Here is a 27,541-nt window from a genome sequence, read left to right as displayed (position 1 = left end):
AAGTAAGATAAAAAGATATATAATAATAATAATAATAATAATAAAAGTAAATAATGACAATGGAAAGTAAAAAGCTAGATAAAAAAAGATAAAACAATAAATAAATAATTAAGAAATAAAGCATGATTAATATATATATATATATATATATATATATATATATATATATATAGACTAATAAATAGTAGCAAATAAATAAAATAGAAGATGTTATAACACTAAGATGCATGAGCAGAAAAATCTCTAAAAATGGTTCAGGTAAAAGCCAAGTTAAAAAGATTCAATTTGCTCTTAAAAGTTAACAATGAAAAGTGCTTTACAAATAAAATGTATTATTATTATTATTATTATTTCATCATACATGATGTATCATAGCTTTTTGCGCCCTTTGGTAGGGCCCTTATTTATACAGTCTATGGTAGGGCCCCAAGTTGTGCAGATTGTGCCCTTTTTATTTTTTTGCCCCTGCACTTCAAACAGTCTGAATCCGCCACTGCAATCACTATACACACCTACAAACACCGTACGATATATATCTAATACTGTTAGAGGTGCTCAAATCTTTTGCACCAATAATACTTCATATAATACCTCCATACCCTGCAGCCTGGCGGCTCACAGCTGCTCCACCACGTCCCCATGACGCCGATTGGGTGACGAGCAGCGCCGTCAGAGCAGCAGCGTGGTGCTCGGCGGCCTCCAGCAGCAGCATGGACAGCGACGAGGAAAACCTAGAAGAGGTCGTGGAAGGTAAGCAACAGCTTCCTTTTATATTTTTATACGTGCATGTAAAGTGTGCATGTGCAATGTGCATGCAAGGACGTTTAGACTGTGTGATGTATGTCTGTGTTGCTGTGAGATTCGCGGTAAATCTCCGGGAGTCAGTTGATGCTGGCTCCGCTCCGTAACTTCAGGACGCCGCGGACTTTCCCGTGAAGTCAACCCGCCTGACAGGCGAGGGAAGGCGGCCTGGCTGATATCTGAGTCCCGCTGCTGGTTCTAAACGGTCTAAACCAGGCAGGAAATGTTGCATGAAATGTAAAACAGTACGGAAGGTTAAATGTTTGTTTTTCCACACGTGTGCTCGGTTAATAACATCAGCAACACTGACTAAGTAGGTGTGGTGTTGATACTTTATTATTTATTTTAATCCAAGTAATGTTTAAGTTAGAAGGACTGAATTAATATAAACTGTTTTAAAATTACTTTTAAAAACCCAATAGTTTACAAATGACTGGTTAGCCTGCTTTAAATGTGATGTTTACCGTCATGTAATTACTTTTTTAATTACTTGTTAAAAATAGATATATAACGGTATAACAGTTTCAATCTTAAAGAGACAGTTCACCCCAAAATGAAAACAAAAATAAATGTTTCCTCTCACCAAAAATATACATTTTTACAACTTAAAAGCAATGCTCTTTAAAAAAAAATACTTTATTGCAGGAGTTTATGGGAATTTGCATTTGTTTTCTTCATACTTGTAGCATTCCTGCAAGTTTATATTTTTATAGTGAGTAACTCACAAGTGTAAAGTTGAAATAAACAATAAGGTACAAAAGTTGATACACGAATAAAGAAAATATTGTTAAGGTTGAAAAAAGAGAAGATTAGTATGAAGATGTACATACATATATACACTTACTGTGCATAGACGGGACTATCCCATATATATATATATATATATATATATATATACCTAAACAGAAATTTCAGGGCTATTTACTGCAATAATTAATAATAATTAATTGTGATTCTCATTTTAAATACATTTATTCCTCGGCTTCAAATTCCTTCAAATATTATTGTCGTTGATTTCTGATTCTATAGTTTTTTCTTTTAGCTTATTCCATTTCTAAGAGCAATGCTCTTTAAATAAATATAAGAACTCACACTGCTAATAATCCACAGACCTTGTTGTGATCACTTTCATAGGAACTATTTTCTTTCTGTTATGAAACTACTCACAACATGGTCTGCTGATTATTTCTGAGTAACCGATCATCAATCAAATCATCCGACTCCGATTTGCTCTCGGTGTGTGTGTGTGTGTGTGTGTGTGTGTGTGTGTGTGTGTGTGTGTGTGTGTGCAGGTCCACTGGATGAAGATGATCAGCCTCACGGTTTCTGCACAGTAACATATTCATCCAGTGATCGTTTTGAAGGACACTTCACTCACGGAGAGAAGAATGGAAAAGGAAAGTTCTTCTTCTTTGATGGAAGGTAGAGTAAAAATGAACATGAACCACTTTCTCATAATGTTCTGCTTTTATTCTGAAAATACTACAATTTTATTCTTAAAATTCTTTTCTAAAGTTGTTTCCACTTTAATCACATACTATTTTCTTTCTGAAATGCTGCCATTGAAATTGAAAAATATAATTTGTTTCTTGAAATATTAACTCTTTAATCTTAGAATAATAATTAAAAACTGTTTTGAATATTTCCTCTGATCTTGTAATATTATGACTTTTTCCAAAATATTATCACTTTAATCTTAAAATATTACAACTCGTTTTCTCAAAGTGTTATCATTACCTTAAATAATATTTTTTTCTCAAAATTTGACATCTTTAATCTCAGATTAATACTTTTTTGTTCTCTGAATATTACCATTTTTTTTATCAAGATTTTACCACTTGCAGAAGCAGAATTGAGCATTTTAGTCTCAAAGTAGAGATGGGCTAGTCTGGCTATGTAAACATCAATTTCTGTCGCTCTACATACGTTATCTGGTATAACGGATACGAATGGCTAAGAGCTACGTACAGACGCTTATGATAGACATTCGTATCGCCCAATAAACGGCTCTGGAGTATCGTAAACCACGCCTCCTCTACGGAAAAATGAATGGCTGGTGTCCAGACTATCATCATTTGTGATTAGCCAGGCTACACTTGATTACCATTGCTAAAGCCTTTTTCAATGAACCAAGGGGGCCATCTAGTGGGCTCAGAAAATAAAGAAAATGGTTCTTGAGGCTTCATTGGCACATCACTACTAATAACATTCTGTCCCTTCTTGCCTTAAGATGACTGAATTAAATAATATAATTTCCCCTCTTTGTGTGTGTCCCCTCCACAGCTCACTGGAGGGTTTCTATGTAGACGATGCTCTGCAGGGACAGGGGGTGTATACTTATGAGGACGGAGGTGTCCTCCATGGGACGTATGTGGAAGGCGAGCTCAACGGGCCCGCTCAGGAGTGGGATGCAGACGGCCGTCTGGTGTTCAAGGGCCAGTACAGGGACAACACGCGCTGCGGGGAGTGCTGGGTCTACTACCCTGTGAGTCAGATAAGTGCTTACTGCAACACACCAGCTATGATGCATGGACTGCTGAAGCCATACTAAAATATCGTCACCCTGTTAAAATAATCACCTAACTCATTTTTTCAAGTTTTGCAGGAAACACAAAAAACTTCACCAAAAGTCTAACATATGACATTTATTGATCATTTCACTCAAAAAGGATGTAACAGAGGATGGCTATTGGCATCATAATAATAACACTGTGTGTAAATTATGTAACTTAAGAGAAATAAATGACTTAGGCAATTTTTTTGAACATGCCTTTGTGACTTAAGCAAGATATGGTAACACTTTATTTTGAAGGTGTCTACATAAGAGTCACACAAGCCTGTCAGAAACATGAAATGACAAGTATCATGAGCATTAATGTCACTTCAAAGTGTCATTAATGTTCATGACACATCCCATGTCATGTTTATGACACGCTCATGTCACTCTTATGTAGACACCTTCAAAATAAAGTGTTACCATATCTTGCATGTTCAAAAAATTGCCTAAGTCACATTTTATTTTGACTTAGGCATAATAAATCCGCTTAAGTCACACACTTGACATAGGCCATTATCTTAAAGGGGTAAAATCACATGATCTGATCAACTGAGGATGTAGGTGATTTTACCATTGGTGGCAATGAGGAGATGATTTAGGCAAAAAAAACAATTTTGACAAAAAACAGGCGATTATTTTAACAGTGTGACGATATGTATTTTACCATTAAACGAAAATGTTCTTGAAAGCCTTTTTTAACCCTCTGAAATGTTTTCTTTTATAGATTGCCCAAAATGCACCGTTTATCGTAGAAAGAAAGTGTTAAAACAGGCTTTATCGTCGACATTCGAACTTTCCGATGGTCCTTGAACGGACCATAGATTACAAAACGTTCCCTTAGAAAAGGTAACCAAAATGAAGCTTACAATTGTGATCTTTCTGTCAAAATCACTTTATTCAATATTTCATTGAAAAATAAAATGTTTGGAATAACTCGATCCTGTTAAAAATATTAAATTCTGTGCTCCTCAGCGACACTGTGAAGCCATGGTTGATTCTGCTGAGACAAACAGGAAAATCGGACAGAACTGCAGGCTGTTTACACAGAACAGAGAGGAGAGGACAGGAGAGGTTATAAAAAGGCAAATAGTTCAATATGTATAGCATGTGGAGTTTTTTCTTTCACATTCATGACACTTGTTGGCACTTGGAAAAGCGTTATGTATATATAAATTTCATTTTATTCTCATTTAAAAAAAAAAAAATCAGAGAATTTATTTATGATGTATGTCATTATACCTGTGTTATTCTGCACATTTTTGAGTTATTTGTTATAATTGTGATGATTCCATAGAGCTGCAGGACTTAAAAAGAGCAAAAATGCCCTGAAACAGCCTGGGGCTCAGGGGGTTAAGACACATTTCTGATACATTATATGTAGTAGAAGTGAAGTGAATGGATGGTCGTCCTTGTTAATGTGTGTTATGCATGTTGGTGTGTACTGTGGTGCGTCTAGGATGGAGGCTGTGTGTTTGGGGAGGTGAATGAGGAAGGGGAGATGACCGGTGACTCTGTGGCGTACATATACCCAGACGGACACACTGCTCTCTATGGAAGCTTTGTGGATGGAGAGATAATCGAGACTCGCCTCGCCACCGTCATCTCCAACGAGAGTGGAAGGCCACGCTTCGAAATCACACCCAACAGTAAGGGTCGAATGAAGCCATGTAGAATTTTTGGACGTATTTGTTTGTAAAGATGCAAGTCTTCCATCTAGGAAGAAGTGATATGAATAAAATCCTCTCCTCCGCTCTGGGTCGGAGTTTCAACGCGGGCGGGGCTCAGACTGCTCCTAAACACAAACACACACACGCACTTAAAAGTTAATTGTTCTTTGAAGGGTTTAACTTGAGTTAGTATGCTAATATATTATCATTAGTGACCCTAAATCAGGGGTCTCAAACTCAAATTACCTGGGGGCAGCTGGAGGCAGTATCAGAATGACCAAAAAAAGACACAAAATGACCAAAAAAAGACACAAAATGACCAAAAAAATACACAGAATTACCAAAAAAGACACAAAATTATTTTAAAAAAGACACAAAATTATTTAAAAAAAGACAGATTGACAGCTTGTGTGAAATATTATTTCTGCCTTCGCCACCGGGTGTCTCCATGGATACCGGATGATGACAGAGATGCAGATCAGCAGGATTGCGGGTCACTAGAAACTTTGTGTATGTAGTGCAATCCGTTTTGGACCCAGAGGGAATACTACCAGTGGCGAAGGCAGAAATAATATTTCACACAAGCTCTCCCAACAGAGCTTTATTAAGGCTGTACACAATACAACAGTAGAGACAAAACATGCGTATCGGCTCTATCGCACGGCACAATAAATCATGTTATTGCACAAAGTGCCGACTACAGATGAACCCAATCAGTAGGCTCGATAAAGTGTTAATGTACAGCATAACATAGACCTGCATCAGACAGAATTCTCACATTAATGGCGATTGTTGTTTCAGTACCACGGACAGCTCATGCGTAACAGAAAATGTGCAGATCATAGCCTACGGCAACCAGTTAGTGTGGAAACCATTAAGGACACAACACCAGCCTTTAGACTTTCTGTTGTCTCACGCCAGTGTTAACTTGTACTGTTTAAGGTTGAGCTGCCAGCCGTTGTGAGAAATAAAGCACGACGCGGTCCGAGCCGCAATATAACGACCACCCATGTCCGACTGGTCCCTCCTCCGCCCTTCATCATCATAAACAACACAACGCAGAGTCCCAGGGTGTGGAGAGGCTCCTCCCACACGGGCCGGGTTACAAATACATTACATTACTGGCTACGCGTCTGGACTACACTATTGTTTGGTTTTCTCAAGATCTCGAATTAATTATATCGTTATCTTGGGAAAACAACTGTCGTTTTTGCAAGTAAAGCAGCAATGTCCTTAAAATGAAGCCCCAGGTCAAAATATAGCCGAGCTAACTCCTGTAATGTCATTTTCACACAGAAACAAGCTGAAATGCAGAGGGTGTTCTGACAGACACCATGCGTGCATGCAATACTTTCTGGTGAGCATGAGATACTTTCTTGTGCTCACCAGAAAGTATCTCGTGCTCACGAGAAATGTTTCTTGTGCTCACAGGAACCAAATTTTATTTTATTTTCTCCATGTCCCTTTAGGGGCTCCGTAGGCCCTGTATAAGCCCTTTTGGGTTTCTTGCCGCTACCTTGCACCTTCCTTTTGTTGTTATCTCTTTATCCTTGTCTTTTGTCTTATTATTTGTGCAAGATAAAAAAACTTCAAACTTCAAACCATCCCTGTTGGTATGGTTGAGTGAAATTACCCCTTTTAGCATGTGTAGTGTAAATCCGTTGAAGAAATGAATGCATGATTGCGTAACCTGGCACAAGGTACGATTTCAATTTTTATGGGAAAGGAAAAACTCGTTAGACAAATCAGCCTAGCATTTCTGAAGCGGATGCTCTGGTTGATACGATTTTAACATCAGAATAGGAATCTGACCTCCCAAGTGGGCTCTGATGTCAAAAGTGGAACATAACAGGAAATTACAGGACATGAAACTTTAGTTACACAGAAATGACGCACGACACACGAACCTGCAAAATAAAAAGAGAAACACAGGGTGTTGTCGCTCTGTGTTCTACCATTTGGATCTGTCTGTCACCTTTGGCATCTGTATCTGTTTTTGGTACCTACAATAAATCCCGCACAAAGGCTGTTATTCGAACCTACCTGGTCATAAAGTGTTTTTCTTTAAAGATTTTCTACAACACATGTAAATACTCATCTAAAACATGCATCTTACAACCATTGTAAGGTCCTGGAAAAGCTTGAAAATGGACCTCGGAAGTCCTTGAAAAGTGCTTGAATTTGACCACTCACAAAGTGTTTGAACTAATGTAAAGGGGTATTTAAGTGCAACAACTGCACATTAACATGACATACTCTGTTTTTAGGTCCTGTGTACTCGTACGACAAGTCCACCTCCACCTGTATCACCACCCACGCTCTGCTTACTGACCCGTATGAGAGCCAAAGGTAAAGAAGCTTCGTACTGTACAAATCAACATCCAATGAGAATGTTACCGTACTTCACATTGTCCCGTATTGTTTGTGCGTCAGGGTGTTTGTGGCAGACTCTCTGATCAAAGGAGCAGGACAGGGCCTGTTTGCCAAGACGGATGCTGAGAGTGACGCTGTGATGGGTTTTTATAATGGAGTACGCATCACACACTCTGAGGTACGGCACACAGCACAAACACAGGCAAAGACTTAAAATCATAAAATCTGATTTTGAAAACAATGGTTGTTTTTTTTGTTTTTTTTAAAACACAATCATGCTCAATGAAGACTTTTACATGTTGCAGATGTGAACACAGGTTGCAAATATAACACATAAGAGGTAAAATGAGGAGAACATCTAGATCTTTATTTCAGTATGAAATATATTTGTCCTTATCTCCAGTTTTACTCTGCCTAACGTCATCAAACAGAACCTGGCTTGGAGTTTCAAGCCAGTACTGTAGAGTGAAGCTAACGGCAGGGCTCATTATTGCTCCGTCTTTACGTTGTGACATAATGAAAAAGGTAATGTGCTAGCACTTTCCTGGACTCCAGGGGGTTAAAATAGATAACTATAAGTAATGAATAACAGTTGAAATAGTTTAAAATAGTTAGTTTAAATAGTTTATAGATAAAAGGTAATGGTGGTTAACATCATGGATGGATTTCTGCCATATGCCCAGAAGAAGAAGAAGTGTCAGCCAGAGACTTCACCTGTAAAATGACCAAGAAAAGACACAAAATGACCAAAAAAAGACTCAAAAGGAGAAGACAGAATGACCACAAAAAAACCCCACAGAAGACACAAAATGACTTACAAAGACACGAAAAGACATAAAAAGGATTAAAAAATGGACAAAATAGCCCTATAAGACTCCATAGAGTTACAGACTAAGAGCGCCATCTCGTGGGGTCAAAAAATAAAGAAAATGGTTCATGAGGCTTCATTGGCACATCACTAGGTATAAGTATTCTTAGTTTTCCTAGGTTATTTTGTAGTATTTGTATTTTTTAAACCATTTTCTCCTCCCTGCATGGACTCCTCAGGTGGACAGCAGAGACTGGGCCCTGAACGGCAACACCATCTCTCTGGACGAGGACACTGTGATCGACGTCCCTCAGCCGTTTGACCAGACGGACAGATACTGCGCCTCTCTGGGCCACAAGGCCAACCACTCCTTCACCCCCAACTGCAAATATGACCCGTGAGTACAGCCTGACAGGGGATGCACAACATAAGATCCAGAATTTTGAGATTGAAAGTCAATTCTTTACACTCGACTTTCATAGTAGCTGTCCTAGATAGGGGTGCACTGATCGATCGGCCGATTCTTTTACGTCAAACCGATCTTATCTACCTCCGCAAAGGTCTGAAAGTGCGTCTGCAACAGTCGCATTTAGGCATTTGTTCTTGTCGTGCTATAACAAAACCAAAAACTCAGGACATTTATTTCTGGTTGCAGTTCTTTTGTTAGTTTGTCCTGTAAATTGTTGCTATTTATTTTAAGTTCAATATTTTATTAACTACCTCAGACATTGTGATTTCCTTCATTTGTTAAAGAAAAATACTGCTGTGTTATTGATTTTCAGTAAAATAAGATTCAAACATTGAAGGTGTATGCTGTGAGTTATAAAAAATCGGTATCGGCCAAAATTGGAATTGGCAGGTGATTATGATTATTAGTGATGTCCAAAGAAGCTTCATGAACCATTAGTTGTATTTGTTGACCTCACTTGATGGCGCTCTTGGTTTAATGAAAAAGTGAAGTGACAACGAAGCCTCATGAAGCATTTTCTCAATTTTCTGACTCCACTAGATGGCGCTCTCTGTTCAACAAAGGGCTGAAAACACTCAATTACCATTGCTAGAGCTTTTGTTTAAGCCAAGGGCACCATCTAGTGGGGTCAAAAAATAAAGCAAATGCTTCATGAGGCTTCATTGTCACTTCACTACCATTCAGTGTGCTTTAAAACCTCTGTGTTAAACAGAGCGCCATCTAGTGGGCTCAGAAATTGGTTCTTGAAGCTTCATTTGGCCATCACTAATAAAACTCCTCAGATTTAAGTTGATACATAATAATAATAATAATAATAATAAAAATAAGTGGCCATAACACAAGTTATCATAACATTTCTCATGAGGAAAGCATAGTAGAAATCATGGTAACGCTTTATATTAAGGTCCTTGCAATAACCATTAATTAACAAGTAATAAGGCCCTTGTAAGTCCTTACAAGATGCTTATTAACATTATTGTGTGTTTATAAGCTTATATAAGTGTTAATAATGGCATTACAAACACCCATGACCCACCCATTACATCTTATTAATTAATTATTAATCTTATTTTGTTTGCTTATTGATATTAAAATATACTTTATTGCTCATCTATTATAAGTTAACTATAAGTCAACTATGCTTTTTGCAACTACTGGATCTAAAGCGAGAACAATGCCTTATTACTTGTTAATTAATGGTTATTAAGGACCTTATTATAAAGTGTTACCGAAATCATTATGGTTGTTTTCTTTTCAGAATTAAAAAAACAAACTAAACTTTTTTTTTTTGGTCTGTGCAGATTTGTCCACCCTCGTTTTGGGCCCATAAAGTGCATCCGAACCTTGAGGGCTGTGCAGAAAGACGAGGAGCTAACGGTTGCCTACGGTTACGATCACGAGCCAACAGGAAATAACGGCCCCGAGGCCCCTGACTGGTACAAGCAGGAGCTGCAGGAGTTCCGGCAGTGACAGGCGGCTCCCAAAAGTCTCGGAAACATCCAGATGAGTTCCTGTGGACAATAACACACCCCTGTCTGTACCTGTGCTACCACCTGACAAGACTCCTGCAGCATTATGGCACTCAGTATCCCCCTGCAGCTGCAAACATATGGTATCCAAGTGGAATACATACAAGAACTATGCAAGAAGGTTGTTAGTAGAGGAGAGAAATCTCTGTCTGGAGCTGCTGTTCTGTCTGATTTTACCAACACTGTCCTCTTCAAATATTACTGGAAATCAAGATTTACTGTGATGGTCGGTGCTTATAAATTAAGGATATAATGATGAACTGTTACCATTTTTCACCGTACTAAATGTCAATTTTGTTACGCAGCGGCTGCACGTCACTGAACAGGGCTGCCCTCAACGTGTTGGAATTAACAGCACTACTTTACAGCACAGTATTTATTATCGTATGTGTTTAATCTGTTTGGTTCACACCTCATTTGAACTAAAATCATGTATTTACAGCTATGTATAACAGTGACTAATGTGTTCCCAATATCAAAATGACACAAAAAGACACAAAATGACCCCAAGAAGACACCAAATGACCACAAAATGACCCCAAGAAGACACAAAATGACCACAAAAAGACACAAAATTACTAAAAAAGACAAAATGACCCCAAGAAGACACAAAATGACCACATAAAAACACAAAATGACAAAAAAAAGAGACAAAATGACGAAAAAAAGAGACAAAATGACCACATAAAGACACAAAATGACGAAAAAAAGACACAAAATGACAAAAAAAGACAGAAAATTACCCAAGAAGGACAAAGACAAATCAAGATTTACATGCTGATGGTCGGTGCTTATAAATTAAGGATATAATGATGAACTGTTACCATTTTTCACCGAACTAAATGTCAATTATGTTACGCAGCGGCTGCACGTCACTGAACAGGGCTGCCCTCAACGTGTTGAAATTAACAGCACTACTTTACAGCACAGTATTTATTATCGTATGTGTTTAATCTGTTTGGTTCACACCTCATTTGAACTAAAATCATGTATTTACAGCTATGTATAACAGTGACTAATGTGTTCCCAATATCTGAAATTGGTAAATGACTGAATTTCCTGAGCTTTGTAGAGGGGATTTGTTACTTATGGACTAGAAAATAATGGATGACAGTGAGCTTGTTCCACTTTTCCTACCTAATTATGTGTTCATATACTACCAAATAAAAGCCAACAAAGAGAATCCATACACACGCCTCCTTTATTTTTACCATTGTTGCTGTCACAGAATACTATTTATTAAATGAAGGTGCTTCAAATAAGTGGTGGAGTGTAACTTAAGTACAATTTTGAGGTACTTTTACATCAGTTTTGTCACATTTGTAACTTTATACTTTACTACATTTTAAATTTAAGGTAAATATTTAACTTTTTACTCCTACTACGTTTAGCTGACAGTTTCAGTTATTTTTTAGGTCGAGATTTAACAGAAAAAAACATGATCAATTTAAGTGAATATGCATGTTTATAAATTAAATTAAACCACATAAAGTATCTTAAATAGTTAAAATAAGCCCTACATTGACAGCAGTAAAATGCTGCTTACATAAATGCACCAACAATACTAATTAATAATATACAGTTATGGAAAAAGTCATTTTAATGCCTGGTACAACTAAAGGTACACTTGTTTGAACAAATATAATGATGACAACAAAAATAGCTTATAAAAGTTTAATTTAAGAGCTGATATCTAGACATTTTCCATGGTTTTCTTGATAATAACCAAAATCATTATCAAGAAAACCATGGAAAATGGTAATTTGACCATTGTCATACCTTGTATGGAGAAAAGTTGTGAACATTTTTCATTTTGTCTCTTTTCTAGTCATTTTGTCTCTTTTTTTGTAATTTTGTGTCTTTTTTTAGTCATTTTGTCTCTTTTCTCATCATTTTGTGTCTTTTTTTTAGTCATTTTGTGTCTCTTTTTAGTCATTTTGTGTTATTTTTTAGTCATTTTGTCTCTTTTTTAGTCATTTTGTCTCTTTTTTAGTCATTTTGTGTCTTTCATAGTCATTTTGTGTCTTTTATAGTCATTTTGTGTCTTTTTGGTCATTATATCTAAAGTGACTCTGGTTTCTGTTTCGAAAATCTGTTCGTCCTGACCACAGATCGTGACGCAGGAGTAGGGGGCGGGGCTTAACCCTCCCTGTCCCTCCCACCTGCAGCTGGTCAGCAGGTAAATGATTAAACTGTGTACCTGTACAGTGAAACCAGTCTGCAGCCCGGAAGACAAACACCGCTGGACAGAAAGGCGAAGTTTTAGAAAGACAACAATGTTTTAGGTTCCACAAACATTTGTTTCAGTTGTCCGTCATCATCACCTGGACTCATGTTTTTGTCTAAAACCCACAAAAGTACAGTCGGCGCCGAGCTCACTTGAAGTTTCACCCACAAGCTAAAGTTCAAGCTCAAGTTGTGTCTTTTTAAGTCATTTTGTGTCTTTTTTTTGTAATTTTGTGTCTTTTTTTAGTCATGTGTCATTTTGTTTCTTTTTTTGTCATTTTGTCTTTTTAGTCATTTTGTGTCTTTTTTTAGTCATTTTGTGTCTTTTTTTAGTCATTTTGTGTCTTTTTTTTGTCATTTTGTGTCTTCTTTTAGTCATTTTGTCTCTTTTTTTAGTCATTTTGTGTTATTTTTCTGTCTTTTTTTGTAATTTTGTGTCTTCTAGTCATTGTGTGTCTTTTTTTAGTCATTTTGTGTCTTTTTTAGTCATTTTGTCTTTTTTTGTCATTTTGTGTCTTTTCTAGTCATTGTGTCTTTTTTTTAGTCATTTTTGGTCTTTTTTTTAGTCATTTTGTGTCTTTTATAGTCATTTTGTGTCTTTTAGGTCATTGCATCTAAAGTGACTCTGGTTTCTGTTTCGAAAATCTGTTCATCCTGACCACAGATCGTGACGCAGGAGTAGGGGGCGGGGCTTAACCCTCCCTGTCCCTCCCACCTGCAGCTGGTCAGCAGGTAAATGATTAAACTGTGTACCTGTACAGTGAAACCAGCCTGCAGCCCGGAAGACAAACACCGCTGGACAGAAATGCGAAGTTTTAGAAAGACAACAATGTTTTAGGTTTCACAAACATTTGTTTCAGTTGTCCGTCATCATCACCTGGACTCATGTTTGTGTCTAAAGCCCACAAAAGTACAGTCGTCGTCGAGCTCACTTGAAGTTTCACCCACAAGCTAAAGTTGTCTTTTTTTAGTCATATTGTGTCTTTTTTTTAGTCATTTTGTGTCTTTTTTTAGTCATTTTGTGTCTTTTCTAGTCATTGTGTGTCTTTTTTAGTCATTTTGTGCTATTTTTTAGTCATTTTGTCTCTTTTTTTTCATTTTGTGCTATTTTTTAGTCATTTTGTCTCTTTTTTTTCATTTTGTCTCTTTTCTAGTCATTTTGTCTCTTTTTTTGTAATTTCGTGTCTTTTTTTAGTCATTTTGTCTCTTTTCTCATCATTTTGTGTCTTTTTTTTAGTAATTTTGTGTCTCTTTTTAGTCATTATGTGTTATTTTTTAGTCATTTTGTCTCTTTTTTAGTCATTTTGTCTCTTTTTTAGTCATTTTGTGTCTTTTATAGTCATTTTGTGTCTTTTTGGTCATTCTATCTAAAGTGACTCTGGTTTCTGTCTCGAAAATCTGTTCATCCTGACCACAGATCGTGACGCAGGAATAGGGGGCGGGGCTTAACCTCCCTGTCCCTCCCACCTGCAGCTGGTCAGCAGGTAAATGATTAAACTGTGTACCTGTACAGTGAAACCAGCCTGCAGCCCGGAAGACAAACACCGCTGGACAGAAAGGCGAAGTTTTAGAAAGACAACAATGTTTTAGGTTCTACAAACATTTGTTTCAGTTGTCCGTTATCATCACCTGGACTCATGTTTTTGTCTAAAGCCCACAAAAGTACAGTCGGCGTCGAGCTCACTTGAAGTTTCACCCACAAGCTAAAGTTGTCTTTTTTTAGTCATATTGTGTCTTTTTTTAGTCATTTTGTGTCTTTTTCTTAAGTCATTTTGTGTCTTTTTTTAGTCATTTTGTGTCTTTTTGTGTCTTTTCTAGTCATTGTGTCTTTTTTAGTCATTTTGTGTTATTTTTTAGTCATTTTGTCTCTTTTTTTTTCATTTTGTCTCTTTTCTAGTCATTTTGTCTCTTTTTTTAGTCATTTTGTCTCTTTTCTCATCATTTTGTGTCTTTTTTTAGTAATTTTGTGTCTTTTTTAGTAATTTTCTTTTTTAGTCATTTTGTGTCTTTTTTTTAGTCATTTTGTGTTATTTTTTAGTCATTTTGTCTCTTTTTTAGTCATTTTGTCTCTTTTCTCATCATTTCGTGTCTTTTTTTTGTAATTTTGTGTCTTTTTTAGTAATTTTCTTTTTTAGTCATTTTGTGTCTTTTTTTTAGTCATTTTGTCTCTTTTTTAGTCATTTTGTGTCTTTTTTTAGTCATTTTGTGTTATTTTTTAGTCATTTTGTCTCTTTTTTAGTCATTTCGTGTCTATTTGGTAATTGTATCCACAGTGACTCTGGTTTCTGTTTCGAAAATCTGTTCATCCTGACCACAGATCGTGACGCAGGAGTAGGGGGCGGGGCTTAACCACCCTGTCCCTCCCACCTGCAGCTGGTCAGCAGGTAAATGATTAAACTGTGTACCTGTACAGTGAAACCAGCCTGCAGCCCGGAAGACAAACACCGCTGGACAGAAAGGCGAAGTTTTAGAAAGACAACAATGTTTTAGGTTCCACAAACATTTGTTTCAGTTGTCCGTTATCATCACCTGGACTCATGTTTGTGTCTAAAACCCACAAAAGTACAGTTGGCGTCGAGCTCACTTAAAGTTTCACCCACAAGCTAAAGTTCACAGTGACCGTGGACGGACACGCACCGGTATCTGGGGGACTTTCTAGCGGGTTAACACCTGGAGATGGACCGACACAGGTACTTCATTTTCAACCAGAAGAGCGTGCTGGTCCTCGGTCTGCTGCAGGTGGCCTGTGCGGGTCTTTGTGTGGTGTGCGGCTTCATGGACGCTGTTTTCCGCAAGGACACCCCGCTGAGCACCAGCAGGACCCCGGTGTGGGGAGGACTGGTGAGACATGTCCCCACTCTGATCTATCAATCATACATTCTCCTGTTATAACATGGAGGTAAACTTTTTAGGCACCAAGTTTCCTTGTTCATGTGTAAATCTTTGACCATGACGTCATACATGTGACACATCTGGATTTTGACATATATTTAGTTAATTAACCGTTCAATTTACAATCTTGTTCTGCCAAAACGTTTGATTGTCACTTGGACTTATTTATTTTTATTTTATTTTTTAAAGCTTTTTTTTGTATTAACGACGTGTTCAGGCTGCTTGCACTGGCCTTTGTTCATTTCATTTAGACCAGGGATGGGCAACTGGAGGCCCGGGGGCCGCATACGGTCCGCACCATCACTTGAAGTGGCCCTCAGTACAACTACATGCATTCAGTGGCGGTTCTAGACCAGTTCTACTGTGGGGGCCAAGCAGGGGCCAGTGTAAAATCAGAGGGGCACATTAAAAAAATGGCAAAGATGATATTTAAGCATTCAAAAACCTTTTTTTTAGCTTATTTAAAAATCTTATTTAAGTATATTTGGAAGATACAAAAACATTGATTGAAACAATGAGACTCACCAACAATAACAGTTACTTTTTACATTTCTCATTTTTGTGACTAAGTACTTTTTATTTCATTTTGAAAGTGCCATACAGTGAGAATTATCTTTTTTATTTTTTATTTACACAAGCTTTTATTGCACAATTAAACTATTATACAATGGACACATTCCGGGTTCCTTATGTGTACATTGAGATGTTGTTTGAACAAAAGGTGGGTAAATTGTTCTGTCGTTCATCGTTATAAGTTGATCGTTTTATTATTAATTTGACACAGGGGCCACAGCAGGGGCCAAGGGCTTCTACACAGGGGCAGTGGCCCCTGTGTAGAACCGCCACTGCATGCATTTGAGCATGAAATCTTAAAAGTGCAGTGTAAAAATGCACAAAATTACTTCTTGCAATTAATGTTGGTCTGCTGTTCTTGCACTGAAAAAAAAATCACAGTAAGTGGTTATTTTTTATTTGCTTCAAACCTTTTGCATTCCTATTTATACTGTTCTACATGCATTTGAGCATGAAATATGTTAAGTTACTGCACTGTAAACATATTTAAAATTGCAGTTTCATCATATCTGGTTAAGTGCACGGTCCTATATGTGGCCCTGTGGTAGTGTCCATGAAAACTGTGTCCCCCTCCAGCATTTAAGTTGCTCATCCCTGATTTAGACCATCTCACTTCCTTTTTTAGATCATGGCCTCTCCAGGTGTACTGGCGCTGTTCGCCTCCCAGAGGAAAAACTCAACACTGGTAAGTGTGATGGTCCTTCAGTCTTTTTGGCTCTGCTGTATTTAGAGTTTTTCTTTTTCATGGCACGCTTCGTCTTTTTCCCTATTGTGGCCTCCTTTTGGATTACCTCCCTGAGTAATTTCCAATTTATTTTTGGTATTGCACGGATCGGAGAAATAACTATAGTTTTTTTTTAATTGAACTGAATTCATAATATAATACAGGTGCATCTCAATACATTAGAAGATGATGGAAAAGTCCATTTCCAGTAGTTCAAGTCAAATAGCCCCAACCAAAGATTGAGTCATATAGATGGATATACTTTTCAGAGGTGTAGTATATTTTATGTTACAAGTGGTATATTTTACTGTTGTTTTTTTTTAAACAATATTTTTTTATTGAAGTTTCAAGTGCATATCAAACTTTATGTCAAATGTACAAACATTTTCATTTATAGCCCCTCGAACATACATTCATTCACACAGACAAAGAAAGTGAGTAAATAAAATGGACAGTGACAACAAACATCAAACTAATGGAAAATAAGTACTAAAATGAAATAAATAAGACTAATGTGGAGCAAAATAAAAAATGGTATATTTTACTGTTACTTTTAATGTAATGTAACTAGTTAAAGGCCACACCCTGACCTCCTGATGTTGTAACAGCCGGTTCAAAACAGAAATAATTTGCTAAATTGCTATAGGCATTTGGGAGAATAATATAAACAGTATGAGTTGCACCCGTTTAAGGTTAAAAGTAGACCTAGCAGCGTGCGCATGCACTGAGAACGTGCCCCATACGTTAACTGTGGGCAGTCACAATTCTGGTTTACAGAATAGTCAAATACACCCTGACACACACTGCAAAAACCAACTGATAAATAATAAGAAATAACTAGAATTAAGCAAATACATGCTGGAAACAAATCAAATGATCTGCCAGTGCAGTGAGTAAATGTTTCTTTGTAAGAATTCTTTAAATAAGTAAAAAATATCTTGGCACTGGAAAAACAATGATGTCTAGAAATACTTCCAAATATACTTATTTTGTGCAAATGTGGCTTGAAAAACCAAACTGTAGTGACATTAAAATAAGCCAGCAATACTTGAAACGAGCACGTTTTGGTGGAAGAAAATGCTTTTGAAATAACATTCAAACTTCATGCAACTAAAACTCTCAACTGGAGCCAATATTTTAGGTAAAAACTCACCATACCGGAGACCCTCTAGCTGTGAGGCAAGAGTGTTAACCACTAGACCACCGTGTAGCCCACTGAACTCTACATAATATTGTAAAATAAAACTAATGATTTATACTGTATTTAATATGAAAAGGAGAAATACACACTCTTTCTTTCTCTTACATGCAGTGTGATTTTGTGTTGCTGAACTTGTCTTTCCGTCCTGCAGGTGAGTGTGATGGTGGTAGCAGCAGGACTCTCCTGTGTGGCTGCAGTTATTATCTCCGGTTACTCCTGCCTCACACTCACTTACGGGGAGGAGGATGAAGAGGTCTTCCACCACCACGACAGTCCTCAAGTGGTAAGCACAACACACACACACACAAACATTATATGTACTACCACAAGAGATTTCCTTTGGGGGAAACCAAGCAGCAACTTCTGGGTCTGAAAAAGTGAAGCCAATAGCCGTGTTTCCACTAGTCGTCAATTGTGCACAACGTCAGCAGCTGATCATAAACAAAGCAGCATGGCTAATTATGCACAGCGTCTCCGCTGATCATAAATATCGTGATTGTGAATTAACCGGCATCGCTAACTGTGCACAGAGTGTCTGGTGCTTGTTGTAAACAAACAGAGATCGCTAAGTGAACACCTCCTGCAGCAGCAGCACATACACACTGTACTGCTACAGAGCTAACTGTTAGCCTATTAGCAATTTGCAGACTGGAAGCTTTGGGGTTAACATCCCCTCTGGCTCAGCAGCTGGGAGAGACTGCTGCAGGAGGACTGCTCCAGTCGTTCTTACTCTTCTTAACGAGCTGCGGGGGCCGGCAGGAGTCTCCAAAAGTCCCCAATAACACCAGAAAAAGTCGCTGGATTTGTCTCCAGTCGCTTTCTTGAAAAATAGTCGCTAAGGGGGTCTGAAAAGTTATAGCAACAAATATAGCAACAAAGTCGCTAAGTTGGCAACACTGCTTCGCCGGCTTTTACAAATGGACCATGAACCAAAAACAGTGTCCATGTGTTGGATGGAGCCATTGTTTGTTCTCAGTAACACCTGTATTTTTCCTGCTGTGCGAGACATAATTCTGTCCGACTAATTGATCCAGCATTCATTCTTTGTCTCTGTGCTCAGACGTTTGTGCTCCATCGCATGGTGAAGGGGGCCAATGCCACCATTCTGCTGACCTGCACCATCGGCCTGGTTCTCTCCTCTCTCATCGCCTACGTGGGCTGCCGGAGTCTTCCTGGCTGCGGCTGCTATGACGCCAGAACTGGATTGGTAGGGACGAACATAGTCACCACAAATGGCTTAAATATAGTTCTGCTTGGCCCGCACAATGTTTCCACTGATAATAGTTTCAGATTTACCAAGTAGGGATCGGAATAGTCAATCAATTATCGATTAATGGTCTTTTAGAATTTGGTCGATCACATGGATTTTTTAATCGATCTGTGTATTTTTTAATTATAATTATAACCGCATGTCAGTGTCAATAAGCCAATGTGCTGTGAATTAAGTTGGATAAAGCTACAGTTTTCAAACTGAACGTCGCAATAACAATTATAAAACACAGAGAAATACAAGAGTATTAATTCGAGCAAAACCAGCCTACTGAATCATACCTTGCTAGATTGTATTTTATCCAAAACTTATTTAAACACAAAACACATTTAAATGTGCAAGATTACTGTGAAAACTAACCTCATGCTTCTCCGGTGGCTAAAACATTGAACATTGTGATGTTATCTTTACAGTAAAATCTCTGTTGAGTTGGTTTTACGATTTAACTTTTCCTTACTATTTGTGAAGTGTGGGTTGGGGTTTTTAATACGTACCAACTGCATTCATCAACTACAAACTGCCTACTTTATGCATTACAGTAGCACAACTGATTACTTTAATCATGATGTTGGGCTCAGTGGTGGACAATAGCTTCACAGTCTCCATGGATGTGATTTTTTTTTTTAATTTAAATTTTGTGCATGTTACAGGAGACACTGGTCCCTCAGTGTGACCCTGGGGACACTGAGATGGTTTGTACATGGCAAGGTAAGAACTCATGTTAAATGAATGTCTTTAACCAAACCTTGCCCATTAACCCTTTATCAGGCAAAGAACTATATTTGGTAACTTCAGGTAATATTTCGAGAAAAAAAGTTGCAAATTTACTAGATTAAAGTGGCAAATCTACAAGAAAAAAAGTTGCAGATTTAAGAGATTTAAAGTGGCAAATCTGTGCGAAAAAAGTCGCAGATTTACGAGAAAAGAGTGGGGAAAAAAGCAACTTTTTTCTCGCAGATTCACCACTTTAACCCTTAATAGGACTTAATTCCAAATTTCAATCCTAGAGAATATTGGAGGATATCACATACTGGCAGAATGTGTAAAAAAAAACATACAAAAATAATATTTTGAGAAAAAAGTTTACGAGATTAAAGTGGCAAATTTAAGAGAAAAAAATGTGCAGATTTATGAGATTTAAAGTGGTGAATCTGGGAGAAAGTTTTTTTTTTTTCACTTTTTTTTCCTTGTAAATCTGCAACTTTTTTCGTGCAGATTTGCCACTTTAAATCTCTTAAATCTGTGATTTTTTTTTCTTGTAGATTTGCCACTTTAATCTAGTAAATTTGCAACTTTTTTCTCGAAATATTGATGATATCTACTGAAGTTACCAAATATAGTTCTTCGCCTGATAAAGGGTTAACCGAACCTTGCCTGTTAGTTGCAGCCGATCACTGTGTTTGGCAGCAGCGTGATGTAGATCTCCTCTGTGTCCAGCAGGAGGTGACGACAGGCTTTTCAACTCTCCTGCTCAGTCCACAGAGCAGGGTCCCACTGAAGAGGAGGGTCCTTCCAAACTGCCTCCGTACAGCAGACTGACCTGACACTACACAGACTGGTGTGTAACTGCCTACACATTTCTTCACTGTTGGATGGACAGAGGGAAGAAATCCCCAAAGCCTCGACTGAAGATGTTTGTAAAGAGATGTTTGTAAAGAGATGAGTCGTTGGTGCTCTTGATTAGACTCAGCACTTTGGACTGTGGCGCTGTCTTTATTTCCTCTTTGACCAAAGATTTCTGTCGCCACTAGACCCCGCCAAAGTTGAATACCTGTTAATGTAACGTGTACCAGACTGAAATGCCTGATTCCCTGTATGCTGTGTGAAAATGATATAACCTCATGACATTTTATGTGTATTTAATAAATAAAACCTGACTGAGCTGTTCAATTTCATTAAGTATTTTATGATAATAACAGGACAGCCCGCCGGCAGGCCCGTGCTGGATTATTATTACCATAATTAGAGAGAGATGAGGTACTGTATGAAATTTAAAGACCTATTGGTACCAACTAGTGATGTGCCAATGAAGCTTCATGAACCATTTGCTTGATGGTGCTCTTGGTTTGAGAAAATAGGCTCTTTCAATGGTAACTAAGTGTGTTCTCAGCCCTTTGTTGGCCCCTGTCATGCTGTAAAGGGGGTAAATAATGCTCCTAAGTTAGGCAAAATTTTGGACATGGCCATTTTTAAAGTGATGTTGTTCTAAATATATCTGAATGAAAGTGAGTTCTATGGGTGCCCACAAATCTCCCCTTTACAGACATGCCTACTTTATGATAATCCCTCATAATTTGGGATAGAAACAACACAAATTATCACAACGTCTGTGACAAATGTCATTTTTGCCTAATGTATTTCAATACTTCGGCATCCTGGGGTCCCAAATTGTACTTGCATGAATTGGGTTTCACTGAAAAGATGAGCCAGATATTGTGATAATGTAAGTCATCATTGTAGTGAGTGACTTGACATAGGCCACACTGTTTGAAATGTGACCTCGAGGATAATTACAGCCTCATGAAACTCACAAGATATAATTGGGCATGGGAATGGACTTCATATCCTCATATAATGTTCTAAGTCTGTGAACACTTTCCTATTATTTTAATTTTCAGTTTTGACTTGACACTTAACACAGTGCTGAAATTTATTTCCAGATTCTCCGCTTTCCGATAATTTACACCACTTCTATGTGGCATCTACTGTTGACCTTTTATCCAGGGTTCGTACGGGTGCTTGAAATTGAAAATGCTTAAATTTAAATATATTTTCAAGGTTTAAAAGTGCTTGTAAATGCTTGAAATTCTTACTGTATTTCTCTTGCAATCTGACTATATCCATCTATAGATAATCACGTTTAATGTAAAAAAATAATGAGTAGCCTATCTGAAATGAAGACCGTGCCTCCTAAAAGTGTAAAACCATCTGTGTTGGTATGGTTCAGTGAAATCTCCCCCTTTAGTATGTAAGTTACTCATCTAAAACATGCAATTTACAACAGGTGCAAGATACTGGAAAAGCTTGAAAATGGACCGTGAAAGTCCTTTAAAAATGCTTGAATTTGACCACTGCTAAAGTGTACGAACCCTGTTTATCTCTCCCTGACCCCTCCTGTCCACTCGTTCAAAAAAAGAAAAGAAATGACCACATGTTGAAATGTTCAGGGTCGTTTATTGCAAGGTTACACATGACAAAACCATTGCAACTACTTGTCCCCAGTAGTTTCATTCATTAGTCACTTTGTGAATTGATCCCATTCGGTAGTTGATATTTTTCTTTATGGCCAATGAGAGATACAGTAGCATTATTAGTTGTCGATGGCTGTAGTGAAGGAAAAAGGCAAAGTAAAGAGTATAAGGGCTGGTGTGAAGGTGGATGGGAGGCATTTATCAAAACAAAGGACACTTGAAGAACAGAAGAAAGCAGCAATCAAACACCCACATGATGTGCTGCAGAGACGCAGCTAACACAGCCTGTCTCTGCTCGTTTTTTCTTTTCCATCTGCGTGCATAGCCTCTGAACAGTACGTCCTGAGAGAAGGCCATTTGGTTTGATTGATGAACAATAATGTGCAGCGTGATCAGCAGAGGAGCCACAGGACCAGCTGTGGCCACAACACACATCCACACACAAAGCTGCAAACTACGACATGGACACCAGCTTATAGTGCATCATGGCTTCGGAAGAGTCAAACAGTGTCAGCGTTTATCATACAATTGTGTTTGTGACATACTGAATATTGTATTACAGGCTTACATACAGGATATGTTGTGGCTATAGGCATCCATGATATGTAGAGGTGCACACTATGAGAGGTATGTGTTTCCCTGTTTGAGTCACTGGCTAGCCTACAGTACTAATTTGGCAGCGTTTCATAAACAGTGAACAGGCAAATATTAAAGACAATTCTCTCTTAATTCCCAACACGTTCCCTTTTGATTCCTTTCCTATTAAATTAACAGACAAGTCCAGGTCCAATCCTCCCGTCACTGAATGAAAGAATAAACAGTGTTTTCATACTGCAGGCCTGTTTAGAGGGTGGGATGTAAAGACACAATGAGTAGGATTTTCCAGAAAAATACTCTTAAAAAAAGAATCCCTCTCAATCATCCTTATGACTCACTAGAAGTGGGTGATGGTGCAGAGACCCTGTATTTTCTCTTATTAACACTCCCAGTTTCTGGGCGTGGCCTGGCTTACAGGGACATCAGTAGTGATGGCCAAATGAAGCTTCACAAACCATTTTTATTGTATTATCTATATTATTAGCCCACTATAGATAGCACCGTCTGCTCAAAAAAGGTTTGAAAGCACACTGAATTGCCATTTCTTGTACCCATTTCTTTAAACATAAACACCATCTAGTGGGTCAGTATTCGTGTCTGGACAGGATAATTTAGCTTCCCAAGTTTAGTGAACTTCAGTCTTCAGGCTAGCTAAAAGTCATCAATGACCTTCAAGGAGTAAGCTTATTAGATGACTTTAGGCTTTGAATATTGTGTTTAAAAACAATGGGCTACTCCATCTCATTGTGGCTTTAACTGTTATACTGTTTCCATTATTCCATTAAAAATGTGTCTTCATTTAGACCTCTGGGAACTCTTTTTTTTTTTGCCATTTTGGGGCAGTGGAAACAAGCTGTGAACATAACCATGACTATCTGGGCTAACCACTCATACACTAGCCAACAGAGTTAGAACTAATCAAAAGTGATGTCCAAATGAAGCTTCATTAACCATTTTCTGAGCCCATTAGATGGCACTCAATGAATTGCCCATCCTTGGGCCTTTTCTTCAAACCAAGAGTACCATGCAGTAGGGTCAACAAATACAGCTAATGGTTCATGAAGCTTCATTTGAACATCTCTAATAGAGCTAGCTATGCTAGCTAGTCTCAAATCTCACAATAATAACATGGACCTGACTGGTAGTGATGTGCCAATGAAGCCTCATGAACCATTTTCTTTATTTTCTGACTCCAATAGATGGCGCTCTCTGTTCAACAAAGGGCTGAAAGAACACTTAAAACCATTGCTAGGGCCTTTTTTTAAATACCAAGAGGGCCATCTAGTGGGGTCAAAAAATAAAGAAAATGGTTCATGAGGCTTCATTGGCACATCACTACTGAAAACACTTGAGTACCATTGCTAGAGCCTTTTTCAATAAACCAAGGGCGGCATCTAGTGGACTCAGAAAATAAAGCAAATGGTTCATGAGGCTTCAATGGCACATCACTACTGACTGGACCAATTTGGATGGTTTCAGAAAGATCTTTAATCAAATTTTAAGTTTGATCAGTCCAACTTGAACGTGGATTACCAATAGGGTAAAACGGGCAACCACCACTGGTTCACAATTATTTTGCCTGTTCTTTTTGTTTTTAAACCTTGAGGAATAGGGTCCTGTAATACACCAGCAAAATCCTACAATTCACAGCTCGTTTTTCAGACCATGCATTGACTAGCCATAATTCACTCGGCTGACAGCGAGCCCAAAGTTACGTGGACGAGCCTCAACTAGTCTAAGGCCTTCTGACAAGCAGCGAGAAGCTTACAACTGCACTTAAGATTAGAGAAAATACCAAAAAGACAGTGATTAAGTTATCTAGTTTAATAAAAAAACACATTTTTTTTACCACTAATCCCTTTTTCCAGGGAGCTTGATAAGCATGTGCTGCAAACAGAACAATAACATGAAATTTAAAAAAAAAATGTTTTCAATCTTTGGGTTTAAAGCAAAGAGATTTAAAGGGACGCTGTGTTAGAGGCTGGTGATGCAGCTTTCCCACTGATCCACAGTCATTGGGGTGATAACACGCGATACATTTAGCATTTTATTAGCTAGAAAGTTTTTAAATATTAAAAATTTTGGCTATGCAAATATTCTTTGAAGACTTGAATGCATTCAATGTGTTCGTTAGGCTGTAAAAATACACAATGTGTTTGAATGAGAAACACTGAATGTAAACATAACGCCATGAACACAGCAGGGCAGCTCTGACTCTATACAAACCAAACAGATTGTATTTTCTAATGATGCCTTCTGTGATTAAGTCCACCCCAGGTCTAGGGTACAGCCCTACTATAATCCCTTATCCATTAATGCCACTGTGTCTCCATGTTTTCTGTTGCTAAGTGAGTTGAACGATGCAGGTTTCGGATCTTAATTATTATTGAAGGAGAAGAAACTGATCTAGAATCGGATATTTTGGCCATTTGTTCAGGATCACTTCCATGAACCAACGATAGATTTTGGCATCCCAAAAACAACAATCAAACTGTAAATACTACCTCAAACCCCTTTCAAGTCATTGATAAAGTTAAGCACGGCCGTTGGAAAAAAGTATCCTCTACTAATGGAGATATTCATCGATGTGTTTGTGCTGATTGTGAAGCCGTTTCCTTAGATCCGTTCTTCCTTTTGGTTCCTCCACTCATCATCCCTCAGTGTTGTGAAGCCTCAGGCTCAAGTTGTCTCCCTCTTTCCCTCCACTTTCCTCCCTCAGCAGCTGCTGCAGCCCCAGCTCCTGGCCCCGTCGGCCCCGTCATCCCTCCCCCTGCTCAGGTTGATGGTTCCCCCTGACGCCCCGGGCGGTTGGCTCAGTATCAGAGGCTTCTGAGACTTCAGCTTGTGGGCCACCGTCATAAAAATCGCCTCAACGTGGTCACTGTTTCCTCCGCCGCAGCTCCCGTCCCCCTGCTGGCTGTTTGGGTTCTTTGCAGACGTCTCGAACAGAGGCATGGAGTGGGCGTCGGCGAACTGTTGCGCCACGTCTGTGCCCACCTGGACGGAGTCTCGGAGGTCGCACTTGTTTCCCACTAGGATCCTGGGGACCTCGGTGCCCAGCGCGTGCTGCTTGCACTCCTCGATCCAGGCTGGCAGGCTGCGGAAGCTGGCGGCGTTGGTGACATCATAGACGAAAACGACAGCGTGCACGTTGCGGTAGTAATGCTGCACCATGGACTTCCTGAAGCGCTCCTGACCTGCAGTGTCCCACAGCTGGATCTGCAGGGGACAGTTTGGAAAAGGACCAAATGTTACTTGAAGACCCAAAAAATAGAGCTCCATTGTTGTCTTCATTGTTCTATACCAGGGATGGGCAACTTAAATGCTGGAGGGGGCCACAATTTTTCATCGACACAACGACAGGGCCACATATTGGACAGTGCACAGTGCACAACCAGATATGATGAAACTGCAATTTTCAATATGTTTACAGTGCACTTAAGCAAGATATGGTAACACTTTATTTTGAAGGTGTCTACATAAGAGTGACATGAGCCTGTTTTAACACTTGCTTTCTACGATAAACGGTGCATTTTGGGCAATCTATAAAAGAAAACATTTCAGAGGGTTAAAAAAGGCTTTCAAGAACATTTTCGTTTAATGGTAAAATACATATCGTCACACTGTTAAAATAAAAGTCTTTTTTTGTCATAATTGTTTTGTTTTTTTGCCTAAATCATCTCCTCATATGGCAAAATCGCCTACATCCTCAGCTGATCAGATCATGTGATTTTACCCCTTTAAGATAATGGCCTATGTCAAGTGTGTGACTTAAGCGGATTTATTATGCCTAAGTCAAAATAAAATGTGACTTAGGCAATGTTTTGAAAATTCCTTTGTGACTTAAGCAAGATATGGTAACACTTTATTTTGAAGGTGTCTACATAAGAGTGACATGAGCGTGTCATAAACATGACATGGGATGTGTCATGAACATTAATGACACTTTGAAGTAACATTAATGTTCATGATACTTGTCATGTCATGTTTCTGACAGGCTTGTGTGACTCTTATGTAGACACCTTCAAAATAAAGTGTTACCATATCTTGCTTAAGTCACAAAGGCATGTTCAAAAAAATTGCCCAAGTCATTTATTTCTCCTAAGTTACATAATTTACACAGTGTTATTACTATGCCAATAGCCATCCTTTGTTACATCCTTTTTGAGTGAAATGATCAATAAATGTCATATGTTACACTTTTGGTGACGTTTTTTGCGTTTCCTGCAAAACTTGAAAAAATGACTTAGGCGATTATTTTAACAGGGTGACGGTATTAGGTTTTTTTTTAAATCAGTGAGCTGAGTCTACAAAAAAATATGATCTCACTTTGCAATAAAAATATCGGAATATATATCGTATATCGATATTCAGCCTAAATATATCGAGATGTATATTGAAGACTGTGCACCTTACCTCCCTTTCTTGCCTATGTTTTACATTACATCTTATATTTTTTTCTTCTTTACGTTTACTTGCCTAAGTATGTGTATGTTTATATTGTATATTTTTTATGTATTTTATTTATTGTCGCACTGCTTTTAGGAGTCAGCTCTCAAATCTTATTGTACATGTGTATAGTGACAATAAAGTAGGGTTGTCAAAAGTATCGATACTCAAAAAAGTATCGATACAAAAAATGTTGTATCCGGATACAATACTA

The 27,541-nt window shown here is 38.1% G+C and overlaps 3 protein-coding genes and 1 long non-coding RNA gene across 7 annotated transcripts in view; 3 read left to right on the top strand and 1 right to left on the bottom strand.

The window, feature by feature from the left end:
- Positions 1–476: 476 nt before the first annotated feature.
- setd7 (SET domain containing 7, histone lysine methyltransferase) lies at positions 477–11,393 on the top strand. 3 transcript variants are annotated; one of them, XM_059346066.1, is made up of 8 exons: positions 515–750; positions 2,094–2,223; positions 3,085–3,286; positions 4,815–5,004; positions 7,293–7,374; positions 7,459–7,576; positions 8,446–8,603; positions 9,977–11,393. In XM_059346066.1, exons 1-8 carry the CDS (start codon positions 711–713, stop codon positions 10,143–10,145), a joined length of 1,089 nt encoding a protein of 362 aa, XP_059202049.1. In that variant the 5' UTR covers positions 515–710; the 3' UTR covers positions 10,146–11,393. The 3 variants fall into 3 exon arrangements, 2 of the variants coding, with proteins under 2 accessions (XP_059202052.1, XP_059202049.1); XR_009395319.1 differs by lacking the exons at positions 4,815–5,004; positions 7,293–7,374; positions 7,459–7,576; positions 8,446–8,603; positions 9,977–11,393 and adding exons at positions 4,083–4,204; positions 4,331–4,787 and having other exon boundaries at positions 477–750; XM_059346069.1 differs by lacking the exons at positions 4,815–5,004; positions 7,293–7,374; positions 7,459–7,576; positions 8,446–8,603; positions 9,977–11,393 and adding an exon at positions 4,083–4,259 and having other exon boundaries at positions 477–750.
- An 837-nt stretch (positions 11,394–12,230) lies between these two features.
- LOC131981675 (uncharacterized) lies at positions 12,231–14,265 on the top strand. Its single transcript, XR_009395320.1, has 3 exons — positions 12,231–12,607; positions 13,095–13,386; positions 13,848–14,265. It is a non-coding gene; the product is annotated as an uncharacterized LOC131981675 (long non-coding RNA).
- A 421-nt stretch (positions 14,266–14,686) lies between these two features.
- zgc:113425 (uncharacterized protein LOC541425 homolog) lies at positions 14,687–20,980 on the top strand. Of its 2 annotated transcripts, none has more exons than XM_059346074.1 (6): positions 14,687–15,271; positions 16,521–16,580; positions 17,972–18,103; positions 18,881–19,027; positions 19,741–19,798; positions 20,531–20,980. In XM_059346074.1, exons 1-6 carry the CDS (start codon positions 15,107–15,109, stop codon positions 20,632–20,634), a joined length of 666 nt encoding a protein of 221 aa, XP_059202057.1. In that variant the 5' UTR covers positions 14,687–15,106; the 3' UTR covers positions 20,635–20,980. The 2 variants fall into 2 exon arrangements, with proteins under 2 accessions (XP_059202057.1, XP_059202056.1); XM_059346073.1 differs by having other exon boundaries at positions 14,688–15,271; positions 20,528–20,980.
- Positions 20,981–22,244: 1,264 nt separating this feature from the next.
- Positions 22,245–27,541, bottom strand: part of rab33ba (RAB33B, member RAS oncogene family a) — a 6,265-nt gene continuing 968 nt past the window's right edge. The window contains exon 2 of the mRNA XM_059346072.1: positions 22,245–26,097. Within this exon, the coding sequence (XP_059202055.1) occupies positions 25,594–26,097 (504 nt within the window). The 3' untranslated portion in view covers positions 22,245–25,593. The remainder of the gene's footprint in view (positions 26,098–27,541) is intronic.

The sequence above is a fragment of the Centropristis striata genome, chromosome 12 (genome assembly GCF_030273125.1).
Source record: "Centropristis striata isolate RG_2023a ecotype Rhode Island chromosome 12, C.striata_1.0, whole genome shotgun sequence".
Classification (NCBI taxonomy): Eukaryota; Metazoa; Chordata; class Actinopteri; order Perciformes; family Serranidae; genus Centropristis; species Centropristis striata.
The sequence above is the reverse complement of the archived record's forward strand: the minus strand, read 5'-3'. Positions and strand labels throughout refer to the sequence as shown.

Bases quoted from the DNA above. Each gene is read 5' to 3' on its own strand.
- setd7 (XM_059346066.1), top strand. From the start codon at position 711: ATGGACAGCGACGAGGAAAACCTAGAAGAGGTCGTGGAAG. The intron at 2,224-3,084 runs GTAGAGTAAAAA...TCCCCTCCACAG, and splicing joins TTCTTCTTCTTTGATGGAAG to CTCACTGGAGGGTTTCTATG. The intron at 3,287-4,814 runs GTGAGTCAGATA...TGGTGCGTCTAG, and splicing joins AGTGCTGGGTCTACTACCCT to GATGGAGGCTGTGTGTTTGG.
- zgc:113425 (XM_059346073.1), top strand. From the start codon at position 15,107: ATGGACCGACACAGGTACTTCATTTTCAACCAGAAGAGCGTGCTGGTC. The intron at 19,028-19,740 runs GTAGGGACGAAC...TGCATGTTACAG, and splicing joins ATGACGCCAGAACTGGATTG to GAGACACTGGTCCCTCAGTG. The intron at 19,799-20,527 runs GTAAGAACTCAT...CTCTGTGTCCAG, and splicing joins GATGGTTTGTACATGGCAAG to CAGGAGGTGACGACAGGCTT.